The sequence below is a fragment of the Strongylocentrotus purpuratus genome, unplaced genomic scaffold, assembly GCF_000002235.5.
Source record: "Strongylocentrotus purpuratus isolate Spur 01 unplaced genomic scaffold, Spur_5.0 spur5_scaffold_3, whole genome shotgun sequence".
In the NCBI taxonomy this organism is placed as follows: domain Eukaryota; kingdom Metazoa; phylum Echinodermata; class Echinoidea; order Camarodonta; family Strongylocentrotidae; genus Strongylocentrotus; species Strongylocentrotus purpuratus.
The window spans coordinates 34541261-34568885 of NW_022145609.1; the positions used below are offsets into that span (position 1 = coordinate 34541261).

The 27625-nt window shown below is 38.5% G+C and overlaps 1 protein-coding gene across 3 annotated transcripts; it reads left to right on the plus strand.

Moving 5' to 3' along the window:
- The first annotated feature begins 980 nt into the window (after window positions 1-980).
- Window positions 981-27625, plus strand: LOC100890427 (developmental regulatory protein wetA). Of its 3 annotated transcripts, XR_004066121.1 has the most exons (12): window positions 981-1137; window positions 1628-1869; window positions 3840-4012; window positions 5284-5651; window positions 6829-7006; window positions 7573-8201; window positions 8658-8747; window positions 10355-10596; window positions 11200-11491; window positions 14894-15042; window positions 16564-16687; window positions 27549-27625. XR_004066121.1 is itself a non-coding variant. In XM_030996138.1 (9 exons), exons 5-8 carry the CDS (start codon window positions 7865-7867, stop codon window positions 11488-11490), a joined length of 960 nt encoding a protein of 319 aa, XP_030851998.1. In that variant the 5' UTR covers window positions 981-1137; window positions 1628-1869; window positions 3840-4012; window positions 6829-7006; window positions 7573-7864; the 3' UTR covers window position 11491; window positions 27549-27625. The 3 variants fall into 3 exon arrangements, 1 of the variants encoding a protein (XP_030851998.1); XR_004066120.1 differs by lacking the exon at window positions 5284-5651; XM_030996138.1 differs by lacking the exons at window positions 5284-5651; window positions 14894-15042; window positions 16564-16687.

The following is a 27625-nucleotide window of genomic DNA, read 5'->3' on the forward strand; positions in this document are numbered from 1 at the left end:
GTTTATTAAACACTAACACCAAACCTTAAAGGTATTACAAAGTTTTGGGAAATTTTGAAAAATGGGTGGATAGTGATTCTTTACAATTCCAATATATTTGGATGCCCCTGTGAATGTATGCAAAACACCAGAAATTTTAGCCCATAAAACACTTTAGCTTTCGAGAAAAATTTAATATAAAGATTTACCGGTGCTCCCGGTAAATTTTGATAAATTTTTTAATAGCGCCTAGGGTCGTATAATGGTAGCTGCGAACATGAAAATCTCAGAATATGTAGTTTTTACATATAATTTTTGAATGGGAATAGCTCATCGGTCGATTTTATTCAAGAAACATTGTTTTATAGCTTAATTAATATATTAACCTTGAGAGCGAGCTATATTACAATTCCATAACTTTAGACTCAATTTCAACCGCGACAACAATTACTGAATATTGTAGGATCGCTTATGCTTCAAGCATGTTCATTTGAACCAAATTCATGACCCCATACCAAAACTTTGTATTACCTTTAAATCTAAATTTAAAAAAAGCTTTCTAGAGATGGTCTCATTTTGGATATTAATCTTGATTCCAAAATATTTGTTTTCTTGAATCTTCCTTTTTTTGGGGGGGGGGGGGATGGTACATATGTTCTTTCTTTTAAAAAAGCTTCATTGAAAGGAGTGGCAAAAAATGGAATTTCATGGTTAATGCAACTAAAAAATGTTTGCATTGAGTCTATATTTGCCTGTTAAGATCCTGCATGCAATGCTGGTAACATTTCTTATTTTTTTTTTTTACATTGTAAGGAAAGTGCTTGGAAATATCTTGTCAACACATTCAACATTGCTTTTGTGATATTTTCTTTGTGTTTTTTCTTCATCATAGGTATGGAAACACCTTGTGCCTTTTGGATGCAACGTATCGCACCACGAAGTACGCACTACCCTTGTTCTTTTTGGCGGTGAAAACCAACTACGGTTATAGCGTAGTTGGGGAGTTTGTCGTACAATTTGAGACCACTGCAGCAATCAAGCAGGGATTGTGTACCATCCAGAAATGGATGTCTGAGGAAGGCATTGCATGGAATCCGTAATTTTTTATGACAGATTTTTCAGAACGTGAAATCAATGCCATCGAACAGATCTTTCCAGGTAATAGCAATGATAAAAGTATTGTACGTTTCTTCACAATATATGTTGCAGTCTTTGAAAATACATGTTCAATTTAAGGATCAATTGAAATGTAATTATACTGAATGATTAAAATCTTTAAATCTGTAGAGTGATAAGATATGCCATCAATTTTAAATGCATTGTCTATCAGGGTTTTCTTCAGCAATAACATTGTACTGGCCCTATATATGTGTTGATGCATTTAGAAATCTCTTTGCATGGTCATAAAATACAAAAAATGGTTATTGACAGTACATAATTTATTAAAACCATATTGAATCATAATAAGATTTGTTTGTATTCAAGACATATGTAGATGATGTACTTTTGTTTTATTTTACTATCGCAGATCACCTCTTGTTTTTGTCAGAATCTTTTTCTTCTTCTTATTTCTTTCTTTCAGATTTTTGTGAGCTCGCTAACTCAATTATAACGATGTACTTTTGTTTTGTTTATTATTTTTTTGCAGCATGCACTGTCTTTCTCTGTGATTTTCACAGAGAACAAGCATGGACACGATGGGTCCGGAAGATAGAAAATGGTGTTGCTTCGTGCAAGTAGAAAGTGCTCTCCATGCTGAGAAGATGTGCCCATGCCACTGAGCCATCAGAGTACAATGCTGCATTGGAATACCTCAAGGCTTCTAAAGAATGGCAGGAAAACCCAAAACTACAGAAGTGGTTCACCAAACAGTGGATTCCACATTCTAAGGTAAAGCCCCAGTCCCATATAAAGCCGGACCAGCACGGACGAGCACGGACCACTCCGGACCAATCCTGGACCATGGTCTGGGGTGATCCGGGATGGTCCGGGATGTTTTGTTCAAAAAATCGCAACCGCCGACCCTCTCCCCGGACCCAACACAGTACCACTACGGACCGCCCCGGACCGTCCGGGCATAGCCCCGGCAGCAGTACAGATCATTCCAGACCCAGCACGGAGCCGCCACGGACCGTCCCGGACCACCCCGGTGCCAACACGGTGCCAACACGGATGACACCGGACCATCCCGGTGCCAACACAAATCATCCCGGAACGCCCCGGTGCCAACACGGATCGCCCCGGCAGAGCCCCGGATCATCCAGGGTGATCCGTGTCGCCACTGTGCTGGGTCCGGGATCATCCGTAGGGGCGCCGGGGTGATCCGGGGTCAATAACTCACTCCCGGACTGCCACGGATCAACACGGACCGCCCCGGCCCCACTACGGATGACCCCGGACCCTGCACGGTGGCTACACGGATCACCCCGGATCAAACTATTGTCCCGGACCGTCCCGGACCACCCCGGCAGTTTTTGACCGTCAAAAACATCCGGGGTCGACTCCTGGACCGCCCAGGACCATCCAGGACCATCCAGGACCATCCAGGACCACCCCGGTGCCAACACGTTGTCAACACGGACCGAATCCCGGATCACCCCGGATGGGGTCCGGGATGGTCTGGGACGGTCCAGGACGTATATGGGACTGTAGCTTAAGAAAGAAGCAGTGTCTGTCCTTCTATGAGACTTTTGCCACACAGTTTCATTCTATCTTTTAAAAACTGGTGGTGCCCAGTTTCAAACTGGAATATTGTGGAATGTGATATGTTCCATTATTAACTGTATCAGACATCTGAGCAGGGCAATTTTTGAATGTTATTGCCCTCAAGGTTTGATGGATAAGCCAACAAAATTACAATATTTTAGCCCGCTCAGAAAAGTCAATGGGATTTTGTGTGTAATTTGCCGGTCAATATGGTTATACAGTAAACCAATGAACAAATATTTTAGCCCGCTCAGAAAAGTCAATGGGATTTGTGTGTAATTTGCCGGTCAATATGATTATACAGTAAACCAATGAAAAAATATTTTAGCCCGCTCTGAAAAGTCAATGGCAAAATGCGTGTTAAACTAATGAGCAATATTATAGAGCCAGTTGTAATTTACATCGCGCATCAGCTACTGTAATTTACATCGCGCATCGTGTATAAGAAAATGACCACTTTGCGCAAACTCTATTGTGACGTAACAATCACACCCTAGGCAAACTGTTTGCAGTGTATCGAAAATCTGTCAAACACTGAATGAACAATGCTGGTTTGACAATGTTTTTGCAACTTCTAATGCTAGGAAACCCTGTGTAGCCTACATAATTTAAGAGTATAAGATAGTAAGAGTTTCTTGTTTGCTCTAGATGTCTGATGTGGTTAATAATAGTAATATTGACTGCCTAATTCAGGGCAATACGACTTGTCATACATCACCCTCACCTTCGGTTCGAGCGATATATGTCGTATTGCCCAGAAGGCAGTCAATATTACTTAAGTATTACGTTTTTAATCACATTACTCAAACCAATACATGTAATATCTATTTTAATGCCTCCACCAACTTAAGATTGTACTGAAGAAATAATGTTTTGAGCTTGTCCGTCCATCATTCTTTTTGTTCACAAGATATATTGAGAACCATGTCTGAGGTAAAAACTGCAAATCGGTGCTAGTATGTATCATCATATATATAGGAAGACGATCTTACTGTAATTTCACAAGTAGTTCACAGGCCTAAAATCACAGTGGGTTGTAAAGAATGCATGAAATTATTTTGTCCCATTGGATACATGAAAGTAAAATCATCAATAATATATTTATTTCTTGAACAAAGACAACAAATTGATTATACATCCGTTTTATATTTCAGCGCTGGGTATGGGGCAACCGTTGCAACAAAGGAGTTCAGGTCAACACCAACAACGGACTGGAGAGGCAGAATGGGATATTCAAATATTCCTTCTTGGAAAAGAAGAACTACACCAGTATTTCTGGAATGATTTCTATTCTCATTTTGGAATACCTGCCTAACAGCATGTGCAGGTAAGGTATACAAACAGAAAAAAACTAAGAGAGAATATAAAATAAATTTGAAAATCTTAGACCTAAAGTGACTGCTACTTTTTAGGGGTGTTGATAAGGAAATGAAGCTGGAGGGGAGCAGAGCATATGGAGCAGTGGAAATCATGCTAAAGATCTAATTGGCTTCAAAACAACTACATTGTAAATCTTTTGCCCTCCCTATTGTGAATGGGTTAAACTCTCGAAAGTACGATCTTATTGGCCCGTATTCTGAACTCTGGTTTAACTTAATTAATTAGTTAAGTATGTACTAAGATTATGGGAAGCCAAAAATGTCAAAAATGTATGTTTCTTACATTTGCTGGGCTCTTTTCTCATGCTTTAATGATGAATAAAACTATTGTAGTTATCATTCCAATACAGTTTTTAATAGTTTGAGTGCCAAATGTGCTGAAAATTTGAACATCTACGTACTGTTACAGTTTTGTATCACTTTTGGCTACCCATTGTTAAACCACGGATTTAGACCACAGTTTACATTAAACTGGAGTTCAGAATATGGATCAATATGTCTAAATACAGTAAAACCTGTCTTAGTGGCCACCTTTCTATAAATGCCACATGTCTATAGTGGCCATGCATTTTGTCTCCCAAGAAATGTGTGGTATTTAACCCGTCTTTATACAGTGGCCACATTTAGTGGTCTCAATGTCTTTATAGACAGGTAGTTAACATTTATTACTGTTTATTTATTAATTTACTGATATTAGTCTTGTTTTAGTATATAGGGTGACTCCATGATCACTGGTTACTGATGAACACTCGCTGGGTCCTACAACATAAATACAAAATGTGAAACTTATTGATGTAAATAATTAACTGAAACTAGAATTCAGAATGACTTGTACAAATTAATGAAAAAGACGTTTTAATATTTTAATATGTCAACTGCAATCGGATTTTGGGGTAACACACATTTTCCAGATATCCAGTCTGAGTGATCTTGGGTATAGTATTACATATTAAGCTAATAGTTTATGATTTTAGGCTCAAAGGTCATGCTGAACAAGATCCCGGAAAGTTTTGTTACAGTTTGTGATGACCAGATCAGCCCCACAACTAAATGCCGGAACCTTGGTGTTGTCATCGACTCGAACTTGACTCTAAATCATCATGTATCTCACACATGCAAAGCCATTAGATTCCAACTCCGCAATCTTTCGCACATCCGAAGATTCCTGACACTTAGGCTTCTGAAACCATGGTTTATTCCCTCATCTCTTCTCGCTCAGACTTTTGCAATTCTCTTCTGATACATCTTCCTGACTACCAGCTGCAATGCCTCCAACAACTCCAGAACTCCGCGGCCAGACTTGTAACGCTCACTAAAGGCACCACTCACATCTCACCCATCATTCAGGCACTGCACTGGCTTCCTGTCCGCCAACGCATCATCTTCAAAGTCATTCTTCTCGTCAAGCACTTCACTGCACTGCACCCTCATACATACAAGACCTAGTTCACCTCTACGAACCACCACGACGACTCCGCTCTGCTCACACCCAACTTCTTTGCATCCCACGTTCACGGCACTCCTGGGGAAGGCGTTCATTTTCAAGTTCTGGCCCTGAACTGTGGAACTCACTCCCTCCTCACCTCCGTAATGAGAACTCCTACTCACAGTTCAAGTCTTTGTTAAAAACGTTTCTGTTCTCAACATATTAGTTTGTTTAATTATGTCCAGGGCTTGAATTAATCCAAGGCCACCAAGGCCATGGCCGTGAATGCCCCTTTGATTGGCCTCAATGCCCCTCTCATTGGCCTTGGAGATTTTTTGTGCCCTTTCCAATTCTTCCTATTTGTTCTGCAATATAGGAATGTGCCCTACAGAAAAGTGGCCTTGCCCTAAAAATATTGAAATATAAGGCCTGTATAATGTCTTACATTGTACTACCCTTATATAACTTGATTTACTGTAATATGCTTTGTATTGTATTATTGTATTATTGCAAATTATGTCCTGAAGTATGTTAAACTGTAACTTATGTGTATTTTACTTTCTTTCTTGAATTCTTGCCCACAATTATACAACTTCCACAAAACTGCGCCAGGAGTGTCATTTTTGACAGACATGGCGCATTATAAATGTTCACTATTATTATTATTATAATAAGCTGTAGTTGTAATATAGCATTAATTGTTATTAATGAATTATATTTTCACACTTCCATGTCAAAGCAAAATATTGATAACCTCTTTGCTGTATTTTCCAACTTGTTATGGTTAATAGCAGGAGTTAACTCACATAGGACATTTGCAATTGATTTCAATAGCAACTATGTAAATAAGAGATAGAAGACTGCAAACTTGCGATTGGTTGGAGGACTTGCGATTGATTTGGACCAATCGTAACTCTTTATAAGATGGGGTCATGGATATGATGTGGGTTTAGGGCTGTGTTAAAATAAAGTAATGTTCAGTAGATATTGACCTTGCTAAGAATATTTCTTGCAAGCAAAGTTGAGCCAAACATCCATACTATGGAGGAAAAAACAATTAATCACCTAGAGCAATAATATCTCTTTCATGTTATGGGATACTATAAGTGCTTTGAAAAGGTACATGTATATGCAATCAAAGAGATACCGGTGGCTAGAAAATACTCCCAAAATAAGCAATTTCATCAGTAATTTGGAAGACTAGATATTTTCCAGTATTTACTAGTATTTCCTCTAAACCGGGTAGGAATCTTAGATACTTAATTTATAAAACGATCGTAAATTGCCAACCTATGTAGAAATATGATTAATTCAAATCCGATATGTTTGCTTCCCCAGATATATCAGAGAAGATCTGACAGCAATCGACTCACTGGGAAGGACATATGATGATGCCATCCCACCCTATCTGCAGAATCGTCCATCCTATTTCATCCGTCATTGCATGAGGAAAATTGAGATGGCAGGGACGCTAACAAAGGATGATGTCATAAGAAAATCAGAGCACTGCTTCCAGGTAGCATATTACTTCTCATTTTAATTCTAATCAGTTGACCACTTAAAGGGATTGTCCACCCTGAGATCAAATTGATTTGAATTAATAAATAGAGTAAAATTAAACAATCAAAATATTGATAATGTTATCAAATTTGGATGAATTATAGAAATTTACAGCATTTTGAAGTTTGCATTGTTTCATAAAACTGCGAAACGAAGCTGTGTCCAAATGAGTGGGCAGGTAATGTCATAAACCCACCTTTTCTTTTGTATTTTATTATGTGAAATTACAAATATTTATATTTTCTATGTGTATACGTGGTTTGGGTCGATAAGCACATATGACTGATGCATACGCTTAAATAAAATATATACGCTGCACATATACGCTTAAAACAAACCATGAAGGACTTCACTACCCTATGTTAATATAAACCGTCTTTGTAAATTTGGACCATAAGTTGTCTATTCAATTAGATATGCATCAATTTTGATAGGTATTTAGAGGAACTGGTACAGACAGAGGAATATCTAGATCAAGTACCTTATAGTATTCACATTTTACCAACAAAATATCTTATACAGGTGAAAAGTGAGACGACATGGCCAAGAACTTCATACAATGTTCATCTTCAGACTGAGAATGGCATTCCCAAGTGTGAATGCTGGGACTGGCGTTGGACTCATCTCCCTTGCAAACACATGTTTGCCGTGTTGGAGCTACTTCCAGGGACAACTTGGTCTGCTCTACCCGAGAAGTTTCGCAACTCTCCACTCTACACCTTGGACACAGAAGTTTGCGGTTTTCTTGAGGTGCCTGCCGACTAAGGTATAGACTTGGGAGACCATCAGCCCGATCAATTAGACCAGCCAGCTGATGACACTATGTTGGAGGAACTTCCAAAACGAGGCCATTTGCCCTCTGCGAAAAAGCAATTGGCCCTTAACTTACTTGAGTTCAGATGATGTACTAAACATGATGGACGACAAGTTGGGCCTGCTCCTAATAATCGTGCAAATGAAGCTCCGGAATGAAAGTGGCTTAGTTGAGGACCGACCTAAGAACACAGCATCAAAGAAAAGGAGCCAGCCATCACCCTCGAATCTTCCACTGAGGAAGAAAAAGAAGATAGCCAGAGTAGGAGCTGCTGCAGAGAGACTCCAAACAAATAAGGAGCTCATAACCAAGGCTGTAGAAAACAAATCCTCACAAGGTAAGTTGAGATTTTCTCCTCGTTATTCACACCTCCGCAAAATCTTATATGATGCAGGGACTTCTCTCGAAAGAAATTGGAGCAAGATCAAAAAATAATGTAAGATAAAATAAGGTAAGATAATATATATTTTCGGGCTGACATGCAAAGACAAAAGGTCACGTGACTTTGTAACTATACGTCCGATTTTCTAAGAAATTGTTTTAAAAGATGCGTAAGACCCGAAAGAAAGAAGTCATGAAAGGAAAATTTTATATCTGCCGCGGTTTCGGAGTAGTCGCAAAATTATTACGGGGGGGGGGGGGGTCAAATTGACCCCCCCCCCCCCCCAGTTAACATAGGGTTAAGCTAAAGGTTGTCTAAATTTATCTATGTTACAATGAAACACTACTTTAATACCTACTACACTGTCATTTTTTATATTGTCCTTTGTTATGTTTATTGTTTATTATACAGTCAAACAGAGACTGCGACAAGCAACCCTGAAGGAGTGTAAGACTAAACGGGTTAGATTTGCTGATGAATGCACCAAGAAAGCAGCTGCAGGTACATTTTCCTACAGCATTAACATTTTTGCAATGTAGAAGGTTCTGTTATGGTTATAACAACTGAAATTATGTCATTCTTTCATTTATATATATAGTGACTATATGATTTATATGATTTACTGCACAGCACAGTAATGATGAACTGTGACTATCACAGTTCATCATTGCTGTGCAGTAAATCATAATTCCTTTGAATAGTGTACAGCTTAATCCAAGTCAATGCGCCAGAAGATGTTTGAGATTGGGGGGGGGGGGGGGGGGGGAGGGGGCAAACATTCCAGGGGGCTCACCTTTTCTGAAAGTCTAAAACTTACCTTGCATTTGAAATCACACTTTGGTCATTTGTGCTTCCTGTTCTGTAAATCACAAAGTTCATCATGAAGGATCGATGCAAAACAGCGATCCATGTATTTTTGTTATTTTAAGGAGCACGGTCAAAGAGGAAGAGTCATGTCCAATGCAAATTACTATCGCCATTGCTTTTGGTGATATTCAAATTGTCAAATGTAGGTCCAAATTGATGGACGTTTTCAATATCGATGATAACAAATTGTGCTGTCGAACTTAGTTTTTGCAAGAAGTTAGAAGTATTCATCTCAGTTAATCACAGAGGTTATCCAAGAAGATGTTAATTATCAGCATTTTAATTGTATTCTTCTTCCCTTTAACCCTTACTGTACTGGGCTATTTTGAGCACCTCACTGACTAAGGGGGGGGGGGGTTGGGGGCCTGGGAGGTCCCCCTCTATGATCTCGGCCGTCGAATGTCAGATGAACACGAAAATGTGTATGTTTGTAGATATTTACGTAAGGAACAAGATGGTATAATTAGTTTTTCACCTAATATGTAAATCTTTGTCGTTATAGCCTAATTAATTATGCAAAATGAAAATTTTATGCATTTTACAGAAAACTCTACATATTTGTCTGTAGACTTGTGAAGAATCTTGAAAATGTGTTGAATAAATGTTTCCTTCATCTCAAATTCATGAGGTTTCAATATTTTTATGATATTTGAAAATGCATAGGTTAATTTGCATAAATCATGAATATGCATTCAAAATTCATCATTTTATTTTCTTATGTATTTTATTGTTTTATATTTCTTATTATATCTATTGTTTTAGTTCTAATGTATTCTTTTGTTCTGGAATACATCAAGTTACTTTGAGTAACATATAAAAGAAATTTGATATCATTTCATATCTCCCACTTTGGAAGAAATACATCTGAACCTGTATTCACATTTCTGCTTGTACATGAATATATTATAGCAGTTTTTTTGATGACATGCGCATACTAATTGTTATGTAACACCTTACAGGTATATCCGATTTCGACAAAAATGGTATCGAAATGTGCGTAAGACTTGAGGGAAAAAGTCATGAAGTCATGAAATGTGGGACAACCTGATGTAGCCCTGTACTGTGTTGTATTACTTTTAGGGGTTGTTTATGTTATTGTTAAAATGAAACATTCTTGAAACCAAGACTTGGATATATAACACAACACATATAGACTGATATTTCAAATTGAACGAAAACTTCTTTTATTTGGAACTACCGGTACATAAATTTAATATGTTTGTCCTTTCTAATTGAAACAGAATCATACAGGCCACAAAGCACCACTCCCTCCATGATTGCTGGTGTTTCCAATCAGCAACAACAGAAATCACCCCTATTTCCCAATGGATCAGTCCCTCCCATCCTAAAGAAAAACAAGGACTCGCTAACCAGAGCACAGCCTCTCGGGGGTGTGCAACGTCTTGATGTGAAGGACATGAAAACCAAGCAATCTCTTGGAGAGAATGTTCCAGTTATAATGTCAGCAAGGCAGAATAACCAGGTTTGTTGACTTATCAAATATACCTTCATTTTCCAGGAGTTCTTACACATTTGGCAGATTTGTTCTTATTTTATCAAATGAGTACTTGATTATAACTGGAGTACAGTTCAGAGAATATTTAAGTTCTGAGCATCATTGTTTGATCAATCTTTTAGTATTTTGCTTGCATTTTATCCTGACTGTTTTACAGGACATTTATACATTTGCCATCCATTGCTTTTATATCCTTTCCCTTTTTAAATTTCAATATATTTTCCTATGTATCATGAGATAGGTTCCAATTATATCCCGTTCTTTGTTAGTTCTATACAAACTTTTGCTGTTTATAAGCTAGATTTTTCATCTTTTCTGTCTTTCCCAATGTACCTTTTTAATTTTCTCTCCCTCTTTAAGAATTGTGATAAATGTTCATGTTTATCATGAAGTAGATTTTATTGTACCCTATGACGTCAAGAATAATTTGCTGATGTTTCAAAGCTAGATGTGCGATATTATTCTTTTCTATACCTTGATATAGGCATCAACTACATTATCTCATCATAAAGTAAATATAGAGTAATTGTGAATAGTATTATATCTCTTGTACTGTTTACTTCCATACAGGGAGGTCCTCATCTCAGTAACACCACAATCAAGGACCATCTCCCCAGCCGCCCTCCCTCTGCCCAATCTCAGCAATCTACCCAGAGGACACAGCCATACCCCCAGCCACACCCCCAGGCACACCCCCAGCCACACCCCCAGTCACAACCCCAGTCACAACCCCAGCAGCAGCATCTCAGACAATCAACACCCCATCCACCCCAGCAGATGGTAGCGGGCAGGGAAGGGGACAGCAGGGTTAAGGAGAAGAAACGAGGCCTTGGCAGGTCTCTCAGTGTCAAACATCCATGAGGTAGGATATAGGATTATTATCAAGTATCAATAAAGGTACATGCACATGTAACTATCATGCAAAGAAAAGGATTATGGCACATCACAATCTGTGTTGAAAGTAGGTGGAATGTAATTAAATGGATGAAGAAGAATAATTTTTCATTTAGATACAGGTTACAGTTTGTTATGTCTCTGCAACGAAGTGGCCGGAGGCATTATGTATTCGGGTTGTCCGTCCGTACATACGTTTTTTTCTCGTGATCGCGTTATCTTAAAGGTCCCCTCTAACCAAAACGGGCTTAAAATTGACAAAGAGACATGAAGAAGAAAAAATTAATGGAGATTCCGAATATGACAATGATTTTTCTTAGAAATCATCAATAACTCTTGAATCTAGCTTTAAAAATGACGACTCAGAACGCTCAGAAAAAAGCCCTGTTTCAGAGCTGTATTGCGCAATAGCATATGACGTCACTGTAGGAGACAACATTGGCATTATACACAACATAACATAACACTTTAATGGAGATACCCTACTATATGTTCTACAACATACCAAAAATCAACCAAATCTTCCACAGTTGTTAAAATAATGGTCATGATTTAAAAGTCGTTATCTTTCTTACTTGCTTTGTGTCAATTTGGAGTATTCTTCCTAAAAATGAAGACATTATTATGCATGCACTTTCTCACAGGTTCACGGCAAACCGCTGCACAATACAAGTGCATAACGACCACAGGGTGCGGGCGCACAGGTGTGCATGAAGTAAAGGAATGTAATTTCAGTTCCTCATTAAATTCATGCAAGTAATTCACATTATGAATGGATGATGATCATTACGGTCGTTAACGTCACGCACGCGCGTGCACCCGCACTCCATCGTCAGTACGGTACAGTGTATGCACTTGTATTGTGCAGAGGTGTGCCGTGAAACCTGTGAGAAAGTGCATGTATACTAATGTCTTCGTTTTTAGGAAAAATACTCCAAAACAGAAAAGATAATTGACTCAAAACAGGTAAGAAAGATAATGACTTTTAAATCATAACCATTTGTTGAACAATTACTGGGGATTCAGTTGATTTTTGATATGTTATAGTAGGGTATCTCCACGCCGGAGTCACGGGTGGACACCCTCACACTCACAGTTCTGAACAGGCGCTGAAATTTACCACAGTAACATCAAACCCTATATCAGTTCAAGCCCGAGCTCGACGAGACGCCTGAGGCTGAGGCAGAAGCAGACCGGTAGCTCTAGACGTAATCTAAATTGTTGACTGACTGAGACTGATAAAATATTAGTCTAGACTAGACCACTCATACTCCAGTTCAGGCGTACGTAATTGAAAGTGCATATATCGGATTGAGCGGTCTAAACTGAAATACTCTAGGCTTAACAGTTTTATTCTAAGTGGAAAATTACCCTTCTCCTTTCTGCACCCCAATCCTTTCTTGGTGGCTTGATAGTATCAGTAGATTCCAGCCGTAGAGTTGAAAAAACAAAACTAAGCCGCAAGCGTAAAAGCAAGAACGCCAACAAATAATGATAAAATTAAACACCATAGGCTCTTTGCCCACTCGTTTGATAGCTTGTGTTCTAAAGCAAACTGACGCCAGGCTGACAAGAACGTGCATGCAAAATAATGAAATGAGTATGGTATGAGTCTAAAGCCCCGTCTTAATAGAACTATTTTCGATCTCACCCGAGCGATATGTGGATAAGAAACCGTTGGGGGTCTGATCGTAAAACATGGGGTGAGCATTTGCCAGGCTCATGGACACCGTCTTAACCAGCCACCTGCCAAAAACCTCACTCAGGTAGGTTACCATAACAACCTCACCTCCCATCGCAATCAGCTGTGGCGCGCTGTGTACATGTATACATTTTTTCACGGCCCTGACGTCATTCTACCCGGGTAGAGTTCCGCTTGCGCCTTAAGGCCGTTTATCAGGATGTCTTCCGGACAATGTCTGGACGTTACCGCAATCTCACCCTGGCCCGACTAAGGTGAAACTCGTCTTGATGTCACCTCGATATTGACCGAACGGTACAACGATTGACGCGTCGTAACTGGAACAGGGTAGAATGTCATCTGGACCATGTCCGGATGACACCGCAACTATATTTTTGGGTTAAGACGGGGTTTAAGCAAAAAGCGTCTGCTTGCGACTTCCTGGTGAAAAGGATGGTTATTTAGGCATTAAAATATCTTTTAAAAGGCAAAGTATGATATTGAAAAAAAAGGGACATTTATCCGAAAAATAATATGCACTTGATAATCCAAGAACGTTTCTGGCCATTTCCTAATTATGAAATACAATAAGATTGTAAGATCCTTAGTTGAAAGACAAATACAAGGACATTCCCGCAATGACGTAAAATGCGTCATCAAGCCACGTGACCATAATTACCTTTTTCGAGGGTTGTAGCCTAGGAAGCTTGAAATCTGTGAAAATTGGATGGTTATTATCATTTTTTGGTCAATATAGAGATTTTCTACAAAAATTTAGGCTGGAATATTAATAAGTAGAGCTGTACTCATGTTTTGAAAGGCTAAGTTAGTTGGGTTAGAGGGGACCTTTAAGAACCGATGGATTCCAACCAAACTTGGGTCATGTATAACTATCCTTTAGAGCCAATTAGCTGATTAGATTTTGGGGCCATGAGGTCATGGGGCTTATTCTAAATGCAAAAATAGCTTTTGATGGCATTATCATAGCCCTCCCCCCCCCCCCACTTCCAGCTTATATGACTATGGAAACATAATTAAAAAAAATAATGATATTGGATATTTGTATAGTGCACATATCCACCTTGCAAGGGTGTGTTCAAGGCGGCCCAATAAAATCATTCTGTGATATAATTTATGGATTAAATCTGCAATCTCCATTACTTCTTCCTCGGCCACTTAGCTTTGATTTATTTATTTTTTGTTGTTACAGCGTTATACCCCTTAAGAAGTTATAACATCATTTTTTCAGGCAGCCCTGTATAACAGTTACATGTACGTACAAGCTTATTACCAAAAAACCCACATTGATACAAAATTAGAAAACATATGGCATCATCATACATTCATACATGTGTCAAGATACAGAATACAGATATGTATTGTTTCTTGCTTTTTATAGCACAGAAGTGAATTTAATTATTTTACTAAACTAAATGTGATTACAATGAGTTGTTATTTCTATAATTATAAAGCTTAATAATTATAAGGTAGCTAAAATAGGAAGTAAAGTATAGAGTGATTTCAAATATGGTCATGAAAGATGGTTTATATGCTCAGTGCATGAATGGTATTGCAAATCTAAATTAGTCCAGCAATACCTGTATTTTATGTTTGGCCTTTCAACAGAGCTGTTAATCTTTATGATATCATTATGCACGTCATCAAACTTTAAACAAAATTGTATTGCAGATTCATGTGTGGCCTCTGAAGAACTAGCCTGGGTGAGAAGACAGCCACTCCCTTCTACTGGCAAGGATGGTCGATACAGTGTTTGTGGAGAGACTCTGGAAGTATCAGACTTTCAGACTCTAAGGAGCCCAAATTGGATCAATGACAGGGTGATTAATTACTTTAATTTATTATAAAACAAGCATATCATGAGTACATAAATTATGACATACATGTATGATGAATACATGCATAAGTATATACATATACATATATATACAGTGAGTCCTAGAAAAACGAACCCGAGAATTATATATCTTTCATCATAACTTAATCACAATTATAATTAATAAATGACACATATTTGTAAAGCTTAGATCATCCTCTTTCATTTCATGCAACTCATGTGATGCATATTTCACGCATGAGTGATAAAATCAATTTGAAGAGAGGGAACCAAAAAGCATTGTCAACGAAGCGGAGTTAAGTCTTTGGTCAATTCTGCTTGTTGCTGCGGCAGGCAGCCAGTGAAAACAAATTTGTTTAATGAAATTATGGAAATGCAAGCATTACTTTAAACGAACAGAACTTTGTTATTCCATGCTTATTTTCGTGATTAAAGGGAAGAAACAAAACTTTCCAGAAATGTGATTTTCTCTTTGAAATTTAGCTACCGTCTGCCAAATGACTTTTTGGTTCCCTCAATTCAAATTGATTTTAATCACTCATGCATGGGTGCAGTATAGTGCTTGTCTTTTTTAGATAAATCGCTTTTCGAAATTTGAACAAATCCATAAATCACGGTGTTTTGTCAGGTGTCTTGAAATATAGTCACATGAAAGAGTAAATAATAGATATGACCTTCCGTAAATGTAGATAGCGAACATTAAGATAAACTTGTAAATTTTATGTAATTTTTGACATGTGATTTTAATTTTGGGTTAGCACTAAAATTTTCCTGAAAGTAATACACGCAAAATCCCATACAACTGCAACTTTCCCAATGTAGTGATTACTTGGAATGCGTTTCACCATAAATTCCACAAAAGAATAACAAATGATTTATTTAATTAATTTTTTTATTTTTAATAATTTTTTTCTTTGATTTTGCTTATGCTTTTTAATATCAAAATATCAAAAATGTTTAAAACTTTGTGATAGGTGGAATTAACGCATTAAAAAAATATGACCGAAATCAATACTTTAAATGTTATCTGTCTTTGATTTGAAGTTTGATTGTGAATCAAATCTCCCATGAACTAAATTAGATAACTGCAATACAAAAGGGGGGGGCTCTATTAAGCTGTGGTACCTCCACGTCAGACAAAAAGTGACCTCGATGGTATATAGTTCAAGATCTCCTAAATTGCACTAGCTCATCTTTGACTGATTCAATACCATTGTACATTGACACAAATTGTTGAATTGTCTTCAATTGCTTGTAGGCTAGAAACCTAATTGAATTTTTGAAAAGGAACCTAAAAAAGAACTGTATAAGGTCCACAAAAAAATTCATAAAACTCTGTTACACAAAACACATCCTCTCAATTGATTTTTTGTTTACATCGTAACAATTATGTGCATGGACTGATGTATTTCTCCATTCGTATTTATAATAATATATTTCATACAAAGAATCTAGGTGTATCTTGATTTTTATTCTTAATTAATTTATTTCTATACATTTGCAGATCTTGAATGCGTATCTTAGCCCGAGAGAACAACAAACGGTCTGATGACCACATTTTTGTCATGCCTAGTTATGCAGCAGTGCACTTGCAAAGGGAGCAGTTCCAATCATGGCTCTTCAGGAAGGTATGTATCATGTGTTTAGGTTGTCTGTCCCTCATTCTCGTTTACGTGATAGTTCAATAAATGTTAGTACGAACTATATGCTCAGTTCAAGTCCTACTACAGAAAGAAAATTCATTACATTTAGGGATATGTTGGTGAGAAATCAAAGGTCACATAGGTCTCAATTTATGACGAGGTAGATAAAGAATGGATTTAAACTGACTAGGGACGGGCTTGAGTGCTTGGAATGGCAAATTTACCCAATCTGAACTTGATATGAACCGAATGTGGACAGGTAGGCCTGTAGACGAGATGGGCCACTAGGATTAATTGTATTAGAGGCCAAAACAATGCCAATTCTAACCCGACCACAAATCTGTTTTTCAATTTTTGGGGATCAGGTTTTGTGTTTTGCAATTTTGCAAACGTAGTGAGAACTATAGTTTGGTGTGGGTGAGGCTTTCCAGGCAGCCAGGTAAAACCAACCAATAACCAACATGATATCTTAATCCTATTTTAACTGGGCTATTTCAGACCAGGTTTTTACTGGGGGGGGGGGGGCTCAAGTTGACCCCCCCCCCCTTTCCCTAAGATCTCGGCCGTTTCACCGCCGATCGCCGCGAAAATTTGCATGCATGTCAAGTGAAGTGTATAGAATAATATGGTAATTTCAAATTTCACTCATTTGCATATTTATGGTAATTTATGCAAATAAGGTCATACAATTCACATTTCTGCCCATAAATCATAGATTATTCATATTTAAGTATTCTTTTTCACTACATATATTTATTAGACCATTTGGAATAATAATACAACACAAAAAATTGGAAGAGCCAGGTTATTCCTTATGTTATCTCTTGTTTTTATAATTTCTTATGTATTTCATTGTTTTTTTAACTTATGTATTTTATTGTTTTTGTTGTTTTATTTCATTTATAACTACAATTCAACTATTTTGACCCCAGAACAAACATCTAAACTTTAAACAAGACTGAATAACCAATGTTTTATCTATTTTTAGGAGAAATGACTTTTACATATGTTTTGTACACAAATCTCGAAAATGAGCGATTTTCGGGCTGACATGCAAAGACAAAAGGTCACGTGACCTTGTAACCGTAGGTCCGATTTTCGAAAAAATTGTTTTAAAAGATGCGTAAGACTCGAAAGTAAAAAGTCATGAAAGGAAAATTTTATATCTGCCGCGGTTTTGGAGTAGTCACGAAATTTCTACAGGGGGGGGGGTCAAATTGACCCCCCCCCCCCCAGTTTACATAGGGTTAACCAAGTTCTGAACCTCAAACTTGGTGCTATTATGCAATATCACAATGGGAAAGCAATCATCAGCCTAATGAATTAAACACAGCTTAACAAATTAAAAAGCAAGAATTAAATGCATGCTTCATGCAGATTGGCCCCCAAAAAGAGTTATTCAGCTGGCTTTTGGTTTGTAGGTCATGGGTCAACGTTATTGCATGGTCATATATATATATATATATATATATATATATAGAGGTAGTTTGGAGGGGAGAGCAGTTTAAATCTGGAAAGGTATTACAGAGCTGTATTAAAAGATAATTTGATAAAATAAGATTTACAACAATTTATGTTCCCACTTCTACATTTTTTTACTGCTTGATAAAGATATTGAATAATTACTTTGCTGTTTAAATAGCATCTCATTTGCACAAGTAGGTACCATCTTCACCTTATTTCCCATGAAACATTAATTTTTTGTTATGCCTCCGCTACAAAGTAGCCGGAGGCATTATGGTTGTCCGGGTTGTCTGTCTGTCCTTCCGTCCGTACATACCAGGGGCGTAAATCCGTACTGAGGAGTGGGGGGGATGATCGGCAATAGCCATCACATACTAGCACGAGCCCACACTAATTTACGCAAGCGCGCGCGATCGCGCACACACAAACACACACACACCCGCACACACACACACATACACACACACGCATTCACACATCAGGGCCTTTGTGGGGCACCTGATTGTGGGGTATTTCTGTGCGTTCCAGATATACCTTGTGGTCCCCTACTAGTGGGGTATGTACAACCTGGCGATAACAACCCGGCGGTGTGCTTACGATGTTACCATAAAAAAGTGTGCAAGTTTTAGCACACGCTCACAAAAAGTCATTTATGGGGTACCACTTCTAATGCCCCGCAGGGCATAGGACACCGAATATACAGTCATTTGAAAGACTTAACTCTGTGGGGTCCTGAAAAAATACCCCACAAAGTAAAAATGCCTCACAAGGGGTATGTGAAGCGCACATAAAACCCCACAAGAATGCTGAGGCGAGAGCCCACACAAACGCACACACACACACAAACGAACAAACAATATTAGAGAAAGAAGACGATTCGTTGTACTGTTCTCGAAAATAATCCTCGTCTGGATTCAGTTCCCCCCCCCCCCTCCTGCGCGAAGCGCGGAAGCTTTTACGTTTCATAAAATCATTAGAGAAAGAAGACGATTCGTTGTTCCGTTCTCGACTCTTAATCCTCGTCTGAATTCAGTTCCCGCCTCCCCTCCCGCGCGAAGCGCCTAAGCTTTTACGTTTCATTAAATCATTAGGAAAAGAAGACGATTCGTTGTACCGTTCTCGACTTTTAATCCTCATCTGAATTCAGTTTTTTCCTTCCCCCCTCCTGCGCGAAGCGCGGAAGCTTTTACGTTTCATAAAATCATTGGAGAAAGAAGACGATTTGTTGTATCGTTCTCGACTTTTAATCCTCGTCTGAATTCAGTCCCCCCCCCCTCCCGCGCGAAGCGCGGAAGCTTTTACGTTTCATTAAATCATTAGGGAAAGAAGACGATTCGTTGTACCGTTCTCGACTTTTAATCCTCATCTGAATTCAGTTTTTCCCTTCCCCCCTCCTGCGCGAAGCACGGAAGCTTTTATGTTTCATAAAATCATTGGAGAAAGAAGACGATTCGTTGTACCGTTCTTGACTTTTAATCCTCATCTGAATTCAGTTTTTCCCTCCCCCCTCCCCCCTCCCCCCTCCCCCCTCCCGCGCGAAGCGCGGAAGCTTTTACGTTTCATTAAATCATTAGAGAAAGAAGACTATTCGTTGTACCATTCTCGACTCTTAATTTCTTTAAAAAGGGGGTGGGTTTTTTTCTCTCTCTCTTTGGACTCCTGAGAATTGTAAAAAGGAGGTTATAAAATATTTTGAATATCATAGAAAAATTGATCAAATCCCGGGATCAAATTCCTGAAATTCCTGCTAGCTTTGAAAGCTCATTCAGGATTATTTCATTTTGAAAAGTAAAAGCATTGGCCCCCAGTCCCCCCCCCCCCCCCTGATCGACTAGAGCTCACCTGAAATGGGGGGGGGGGTTGTACATTTAGCAGTACGTGATCCGGATTTTGGGGGGGGGGGGTCTTCAAGGTAGGAAAAGCCAGCGAAATGCCGGCGAAAGGGGGATTCAGAAATGTTGGCAGTCCTGAGATAGGGTGGGGGGTGTCAAAAATAGTGGGTTTGTTATGTAGACTTCTTGGTTAGTACTTTACTAAATGTAGCTGGGTCAAGAAAGTAATAAGCTCCACATATCTTTGCTTGAGGTTCAGGAGTTTATTGGTGTAACTAAAAACATCATGCTTATGCTGTGCATGCTAGTGGTCAAGTGCAACTTACCACTCTCACATGTCCAGTACATAAGGCAGTGTATGAGGGTTGAATGTGTGCATGGCTAATTACTCATTAAATACATCACACACTCTGTGTGCCAAGAGTACTGTATTGAAGAGTGCTTTCTGCATGGTTGCTTCTGAATGAATGTGCATGGCTGTTTAACAATGAGCACATACAGGTGTAAGTTATATTCAAATTAGGAGTGCTGCATAACTTCAGCTCATAACATTACAGGGGGTGCTTTCAAAGGGCGGGAACGAGCGTACGCGTACCCTAAATAATACTAAATGGGGGGAGCCGGGCATCTACTGTACATGATTGCACTTTTTAAGCGCTCGCGCGCTGGCGCACTTTACGTCTGGGCTATAATAATACCTTGCAAAATAACGAAAAATTATTCTAAAGTTTATGAAGTGCTTGTTCGCGCACGTCGCGCAACTACTCTTAATGATGGTGACATACTATATCCGTGTAGGCTATACAGTTATACTTACATTAAAAAAATAACTAATTTCTCATGTATTATGCTAAAATTGAAACAATCACATTTTTTTCTTCTTCTTCTTCTTCTTCTTCTTCTTCTTCCTTTTTTTCTCTCTTTTTTTTGTAATATCAGGGGGGGATGATTGTACAGGCCATCCCCCCCTACTTCGAGCCAGGGGGGGATGCAGCCCCCCCATCCCCCCCGGGGTTTACGCCCCTGGTACATACATACGTTTGTACGTCCCGTTCTCGTGATCGTGTTATCTCAGAAACCAATGGATGGATTACCGCCAAACTTATGTCATGTATGTATCTTGCAGAGCCAATGAACTAAGTAGGTTTTGAGTTAAAAGTTCAAAGGTCACGGCTCATTATGTATGCAAAAATAGCTTGTGAACGTATTATCATTAAAACAGACATATGGATTACCATCAAACTCAAGACATGTATGTATCTTGCAGAGCCAATGAATTGATTAAATTTTAGGGCCATGATGTCCAAGATCAAAGGGTCAAACATGTACTGTATATGAAAAATAGGCTACAATCAAACTTGAATTTTTTTTTAATTGCTTCTGTTTTGGTTTGTAGTTTTTTTTGTGTGTGTGTGTGTGTTCCCCCTTCCACAGGAATCCTTTATTAAAAAATGTTGTCACATATGTATACAAGAATTGATGTTTACATGCAGAATTTCAAAATGAAAATTCTTGGCCATTTAAAATATGATAACAAAATAAATTTATAGATATCAGTAACAAATTAAAGTTTACTTTTTTAAATATCACAGATTTACTTGGCAAAATGAATTTGAAGAAATAAACAATCAGAAACAGTTTGCAAAAAGTAAACAATTTTTCATGAATTTCTTTTTTTTTCAGATTTGTTTGACATATATACTTTTCCATCTATAATAATAATACGCTAAGGCTCCGCGGGGGGCGCGACGTCTCCGCGAGCCTTTGTATTCTATTGTTTTTTAATGAGATCGCCGACCGAAGTTGGTGCAGCTATCTCCTCCTGAACCCTCCCCTCGGGGTACCCGTGCCCGGTGCCATCGTCCGCGGGAGAGTCTACTCTGTGGAATTGGCTATTCTCCGCCCGAGGTCCTCCTCCGTGTCGACGTCCAGGGCGAAAACAGACGCGATATGCATAATGCAGGATATGCGTGACGACAGAGATACCTCATGGATATTCAACATTACATCCGTAGACACACGACCGATGACTATCCACTCACATTAAGTTGCGTATTAAATGCACGATGCACAGGGTCGGGATTACCCGAGTAAAGTATCTTTCTATAGGATATCCTTTGTAGTAGCTGCACAAGCACAAAGTCAGAGAGATACACGGGCTTCCCGTCCACGTCCAAACTTAGAGACCTATTTCCATCATGATTGCCGCGATTTGTGTATAGTTTTCGTGAATGGAGGTATGAAATCAAAGCTTATTTTGTGATTATTACGGCCATGTTTACTGAATTTTAATCATTATTTCTTAAGGGAAAGTTTTCACAAGAAAATCATTGGACTGACAGTTCAGTCGCAAGCGTGGACTTTGACTGAGTGTAGAGTCGAAAAGTATGGGGGGGGGGCCAAGCAGGCCAATATTTGTACAACTATACAACTACACATACGTCTATCCATCCATCGAAGAACCCGTCAACACAACAGCGTGCGGACCGAAGTGCCATAATTTTGTCCACCTATACAGCTACAAAACTATACGACTCTACGTCTACTCAGCCATCGGAGACTATTATTGTCTTATATCTACAGTAAATTACAAGAAAGCATTAATTTTAAATAAGGTTATGAATTGTACTCAACCAGACAGAAGTACGTGACTTCATGCATTGCAAAACAGTTACCGGTACGTAATGAGTAAAATCGTTTGGGGGGGTGATGGGGGGTTGCAGAAAGAAAATATGCATCTCCATGTACCATTCTTGCATGTTACATGCAGGCTCCAAGAAACGTTCTTCAAAGTGGGGGGGGGGGGGGGGGGGGAGAGATCAGATCGCAGCGAGTTGAGTGTATATATAATATAGGCATGGGGTCCACGGGTTTCAAGGGGCCATAACCCCCCGAAAGCTCAGGGGTTTTAGGCATTTAATTAGGGTCAGATGAGCATATTTTTAAAACTTTATTTGTGACACTGGCAGGTCACTAATTGGCGTGGGGTCAATACGTAGTGTTGCGTAGTGTTGCGTACCATCTACGCTTGCCTACGTTACTTATGCTGAGGGACGGAAAGGGGTACGCAAGATGAACGAAAACAATTCAACATGTTTAATTTTTTTCGCGTACTTTCGGCGTAGAAACTTGACGCAAAAAGTACGCCTTTTTACGCAACACTACGCTACATGCCTACCCAACAGTACGCTACCCTACGCCAGATCGACAAAGCAGTAAAAGCTTTCCACACAGTAAGCAACCATAAGCAAACCTGTACCCCAGCCTACGCATAACCTACGCAGGGACTATTTTCCCATTAATACGCAGCCTAATTTCTTCGTAGTCGGTACGCCACACTACGGAACTCTACGCATTTCCAGTTGCTTATAGAATAACTACCGGTACAGTTGGATTGTTTTTTAAATTTTTATATAAGGCCAAATAAAAAAAAAACTATGTTTAGCATCCTGTTTTTTTGAAAAATAGGAAGGAGGCCCTTTTTTTTTTTTTTTTTTTTCAAAATGGCCGCTTAAAATGGTCGCTCCGTACATTTTCCCTGACATTCGGGCTATTTTTCAAGATGGCGGCCGACAATTTTTTTTTTTTTTTAATCAGAAATACATCCATTTTAGCTGTGTTTTTCGTGTTTTTTTCTTTAAAAAAAAAAGAAAATTTTAAAAAAAAATTAAAAAATTAAAAAAATTAAAAAATAGGAGGCGGCCCCTAAAAAGGAAACGGGCGGGACGCTAAACATGTATATTTTTTGTAATGGCCTAAATGGCGAATAAAGTTCTTGGTGGTTTTAATTTAGACAGTCTCTATATACTTATTTACACCCCCGCCCCCCTCTAGAATCCCGCTGATTTCCGCGGGTCCTGCTAGTGTTATAATAACACTCTATTGTTGATATTATGTGTTCAAAAACTGGCAAACACTGTTTGCTTTTGGCTGCAAAAATTTCTTTCCTTACTATAATCATAATACAGTTGAGGGCACTGTTATTATTACCATGAAACCAAAACAACTTATTTTGATTTCTAAACTTAATGGCCCGTATTCTGAAATCTTGTCTAGCTCCTGTTTAACTAAACAGTTGTCGAAGTTCAGTCTAACATTAGTCACAAAGTCGTGACTAACTTTTTTATGCCTCCGTTACGAAGTAGCCAGAGGCATTATGTTTTCGGGTTGTCCGTACGGGACGTACGTACGTACATACGTACGTACGTACGTCCCGTTCTTGTGATCGCGTTATCTGAAGAACCGATTGATGGATTCCTGCCAAACTTTGGTCATGTATGTATCTTGCAGAGCCGATGAACTGATTAGATTTTGGGGTCACGAGGTCAAAGGTCAAAGGTCACAGGGCTCATTAGGTATGCAAAAACAGCTCGTGATCGCGTTATCTGAAGAACCGATTGATGGATTCCTGCCAAACTTTGGTCATGTATGTATCTTGCAGAGCCAATGAACTGATTAGATTTTGGGTCATGAGGTTAAAGGTCAAAGGTCACAGGGCTCATTATGTATGCATAATCAGCTTGTGATCGCGTTATCTCAAGAACCGATTGATGGATTGCTGCCAAACTTAGGTCATGTATGTTACTTGCAGAGCCGATGAACTGATTAGATTTAGTGGTCATGAGGTCAAAGGTCAAAGGCCACAGCACACATTATGTATGCAATAACAGCTTGTGATCGCGTTATCTCAAGAACCGATTGATGGATTCCTGCCAAAATTAGTTCATGTATGTTACTTGCAGAGCCAATGAACTGAGTAGATTCTTGGTTCATAAGGTCAAAGGTCAAAGATCATGGGCTCATTATGTATGCAAAAATAGCTTGTGAACGCATTCTCATTAGAACTGACAGATGGATTACTTTTTAACTCAGGACATCTTGCACAGCCAATGAACTGAGTAGATTTTAGGGTCATGAGGTCAAAGATCAAAGGGTCATATATGTATATGAGAAATTGCTTGTAATCACGATATTCTGAGAACCTGTCAATGGATTACAATTGAACTTGAATCCGAAAAATTTCTTCTGTTTTGGTTTGTAAAATTGCTCTATGATGGAGGCATCATTTTCAACTGCGCGCAGTCGAATTCCATCTAGTTTGCATTCTGAAGTTGTGATTAAATCAAGTTAAACAGGAGTTAAAAGTTAAAGTCCTGTCTAAGTCCTGTTTAACTTTAGATGACTGCGAGGGGTTGTTTAAGTCCTGTTTAAGGGCGCGATTCTGGTGCGTTTCAAAGTGTACGGTACACTCTACCTGCTGACCCCAAACTTGCAGGGGAGAACAATGGTACATGCATCCTCTACAATTTCAAATACGTTTTGCAGGATTTTTTCTTGTGTAGCCTGATTTTTTTTCTCAATAATATTAACTATTCTTATCTAATGGTGACATCTTGGAAATTCCATACTCTATAATAGACTATCCATTCTGTTGGAGAAGTTTCTTTTCTGGATATTCTAAGGCACTGAGGCACTGATAAGTGATTAGTGTGGTTGTACTGTGGGCCAGTGCAGTACATACTGGTAGGCCTACAGTACATGTCTAGTCATGACGTCACGATCACATAACTAGCATGCGCACAGCTAGGTGTGCGCATAAATTTATTTATCTGGTGCGCGCACGCATGCGCATTGCATGAGTCTATCGTCTGCGGGAATGTCAGAATTAACACCTACAGGGCATGAGCAGAAGTTGTGATTAAAGTTATAAGCACAACTTTGTAGTTAAGTCGTGTCTAACTAAACAGTTGTTTAACTTCAGTCATGACTAATTTAGACATGACTTCAAAATACGATACATTATTACGGGACAGCCAATACTCAAGTTTTGACCATATTTTGTTTAAATGAATACAGTAACAAAATCTATGCATAATCATTTCTACACTGTTATAACAAAATGTACATAAGTTATCTTTAACTAATTCAAATTTGAACAAAGCATCTTTCATATAAAGAATTCTATTCAGTATCTTGAACTGAAACCACCTCATGTTAACATCGACAATTGAATTAAAGGGAAGAAGGTAATAAGAACTCCATACAGTATTGTCAAGGTCAAAGTCCTGTTTCCACTTTGTAAGACTTTTACATTGCTTTATCTTATGCTTCAATAAAGAATAGTATATATGTGCCTAACTTTTTTCACTTTTATTATTAATAACAATGCTTACGGGATGATACATGTAGGATCAACGACCTTTGGTATGACATTTTTATTAAAACCAAATCAGATAACTGACAAAAGCCATAATATTGAAGAAAGTTTACGTGTACGTTGTGTTTACGTTGAAAATCAAAATATGAGGAAACTAGATGGAATTTTGACTGCGCGCAGTCGAAAATGATGCCTCCGCCATAGAGCAATTTAAACAAGTTTAAAGTTTAAATCTCCAGTGGTTCTTGAGATATCATGATAACAATCTCAATGTATGGAATTTCATAAGTTGACCTCTGTGACCCTTGACCTTTGACCTACGTGCTCCAAAATCTATTCAGATTGTCTTCCTATGGTGATACACACTATCATTAAGTTTGAAGTTTAAATCTCCAGTGGTTCTTGAGATATTATGATATGGTGATACATACTATCATTAAGTTTGAAGTGAAAATTCTCCAGTGGTTCTTGAGATATCGCGATAACGATCTCAATGTATGGAATTTCATAAGTTGACCTCTGTGACCCTTGACCTTTGACCTACGTGCTCCAAAATCTAATCAGATCGTCTTCCTATGGTGATACATACTATCCTTAAGTTTGAAGTTTTTACATCTCCAGTGGTTCTTGAGATATCATGATAACAATCTCAATGTATGGAATTTCATAAGTTGACCTCTATGACCCTTGACCTTTGACCTACGTGCTCCAAAATGTAATCAGATTGTTTTCCTATAGTGATACACACTATCACTAAGTTTGAAGTTTAAATCTCCAGTGGTTCTTGAGATATCATGATAACAATCTCAATGTATGGAATTTCATAAGTTGACCTCTGTGACCCTTGACCTTTGACATACGTGCTCCAAAATCTAATCAGATCGTCTTCCTATGGTGATACATACTATCCTTAAGTTTGAAGTTTAAATCTCAAATGGTTCTTGAGATATCGCGCTAACAAACTCAATACAAGGAATTTCATAAGTTGACCTCTGTGACCTGTGACCTTTGACCTACGTACTCCAAAATCTAATCAGATCGTCTTCCTATGGTGATAAATACTATTCCCGAGTCTTAAGTTTAAATCTTAAATGGTTCTTGAGATATTGTGATAACGGTCAAACGGGACGGACGTACGGACGTACGGACGGACAACCCGAAAACATGATGCCTCCGGCACCACCTTCGGTGGCGGAGGCATAAAAATCAGTCTGTTTTGTAAAATTGCTCCATGGCGGAGGCATCATTTTAGACTATGCACGCAGTAAAAGGTCCATCTACAGGTATTTAATTGTTTAATTTTGTTCTTAGGACTATTACTACAGTTAATCTACTGATACATGTATTTATATTTTCAATGAAATATGAATTGTTTTTTAAACTATGTGCACAGGTCAACCTACTGAAGTACAGATGGTTATTCCTTCCAGTCAATGTTAATCAATCACACTGGGTTCTTGTAGCTGCAGA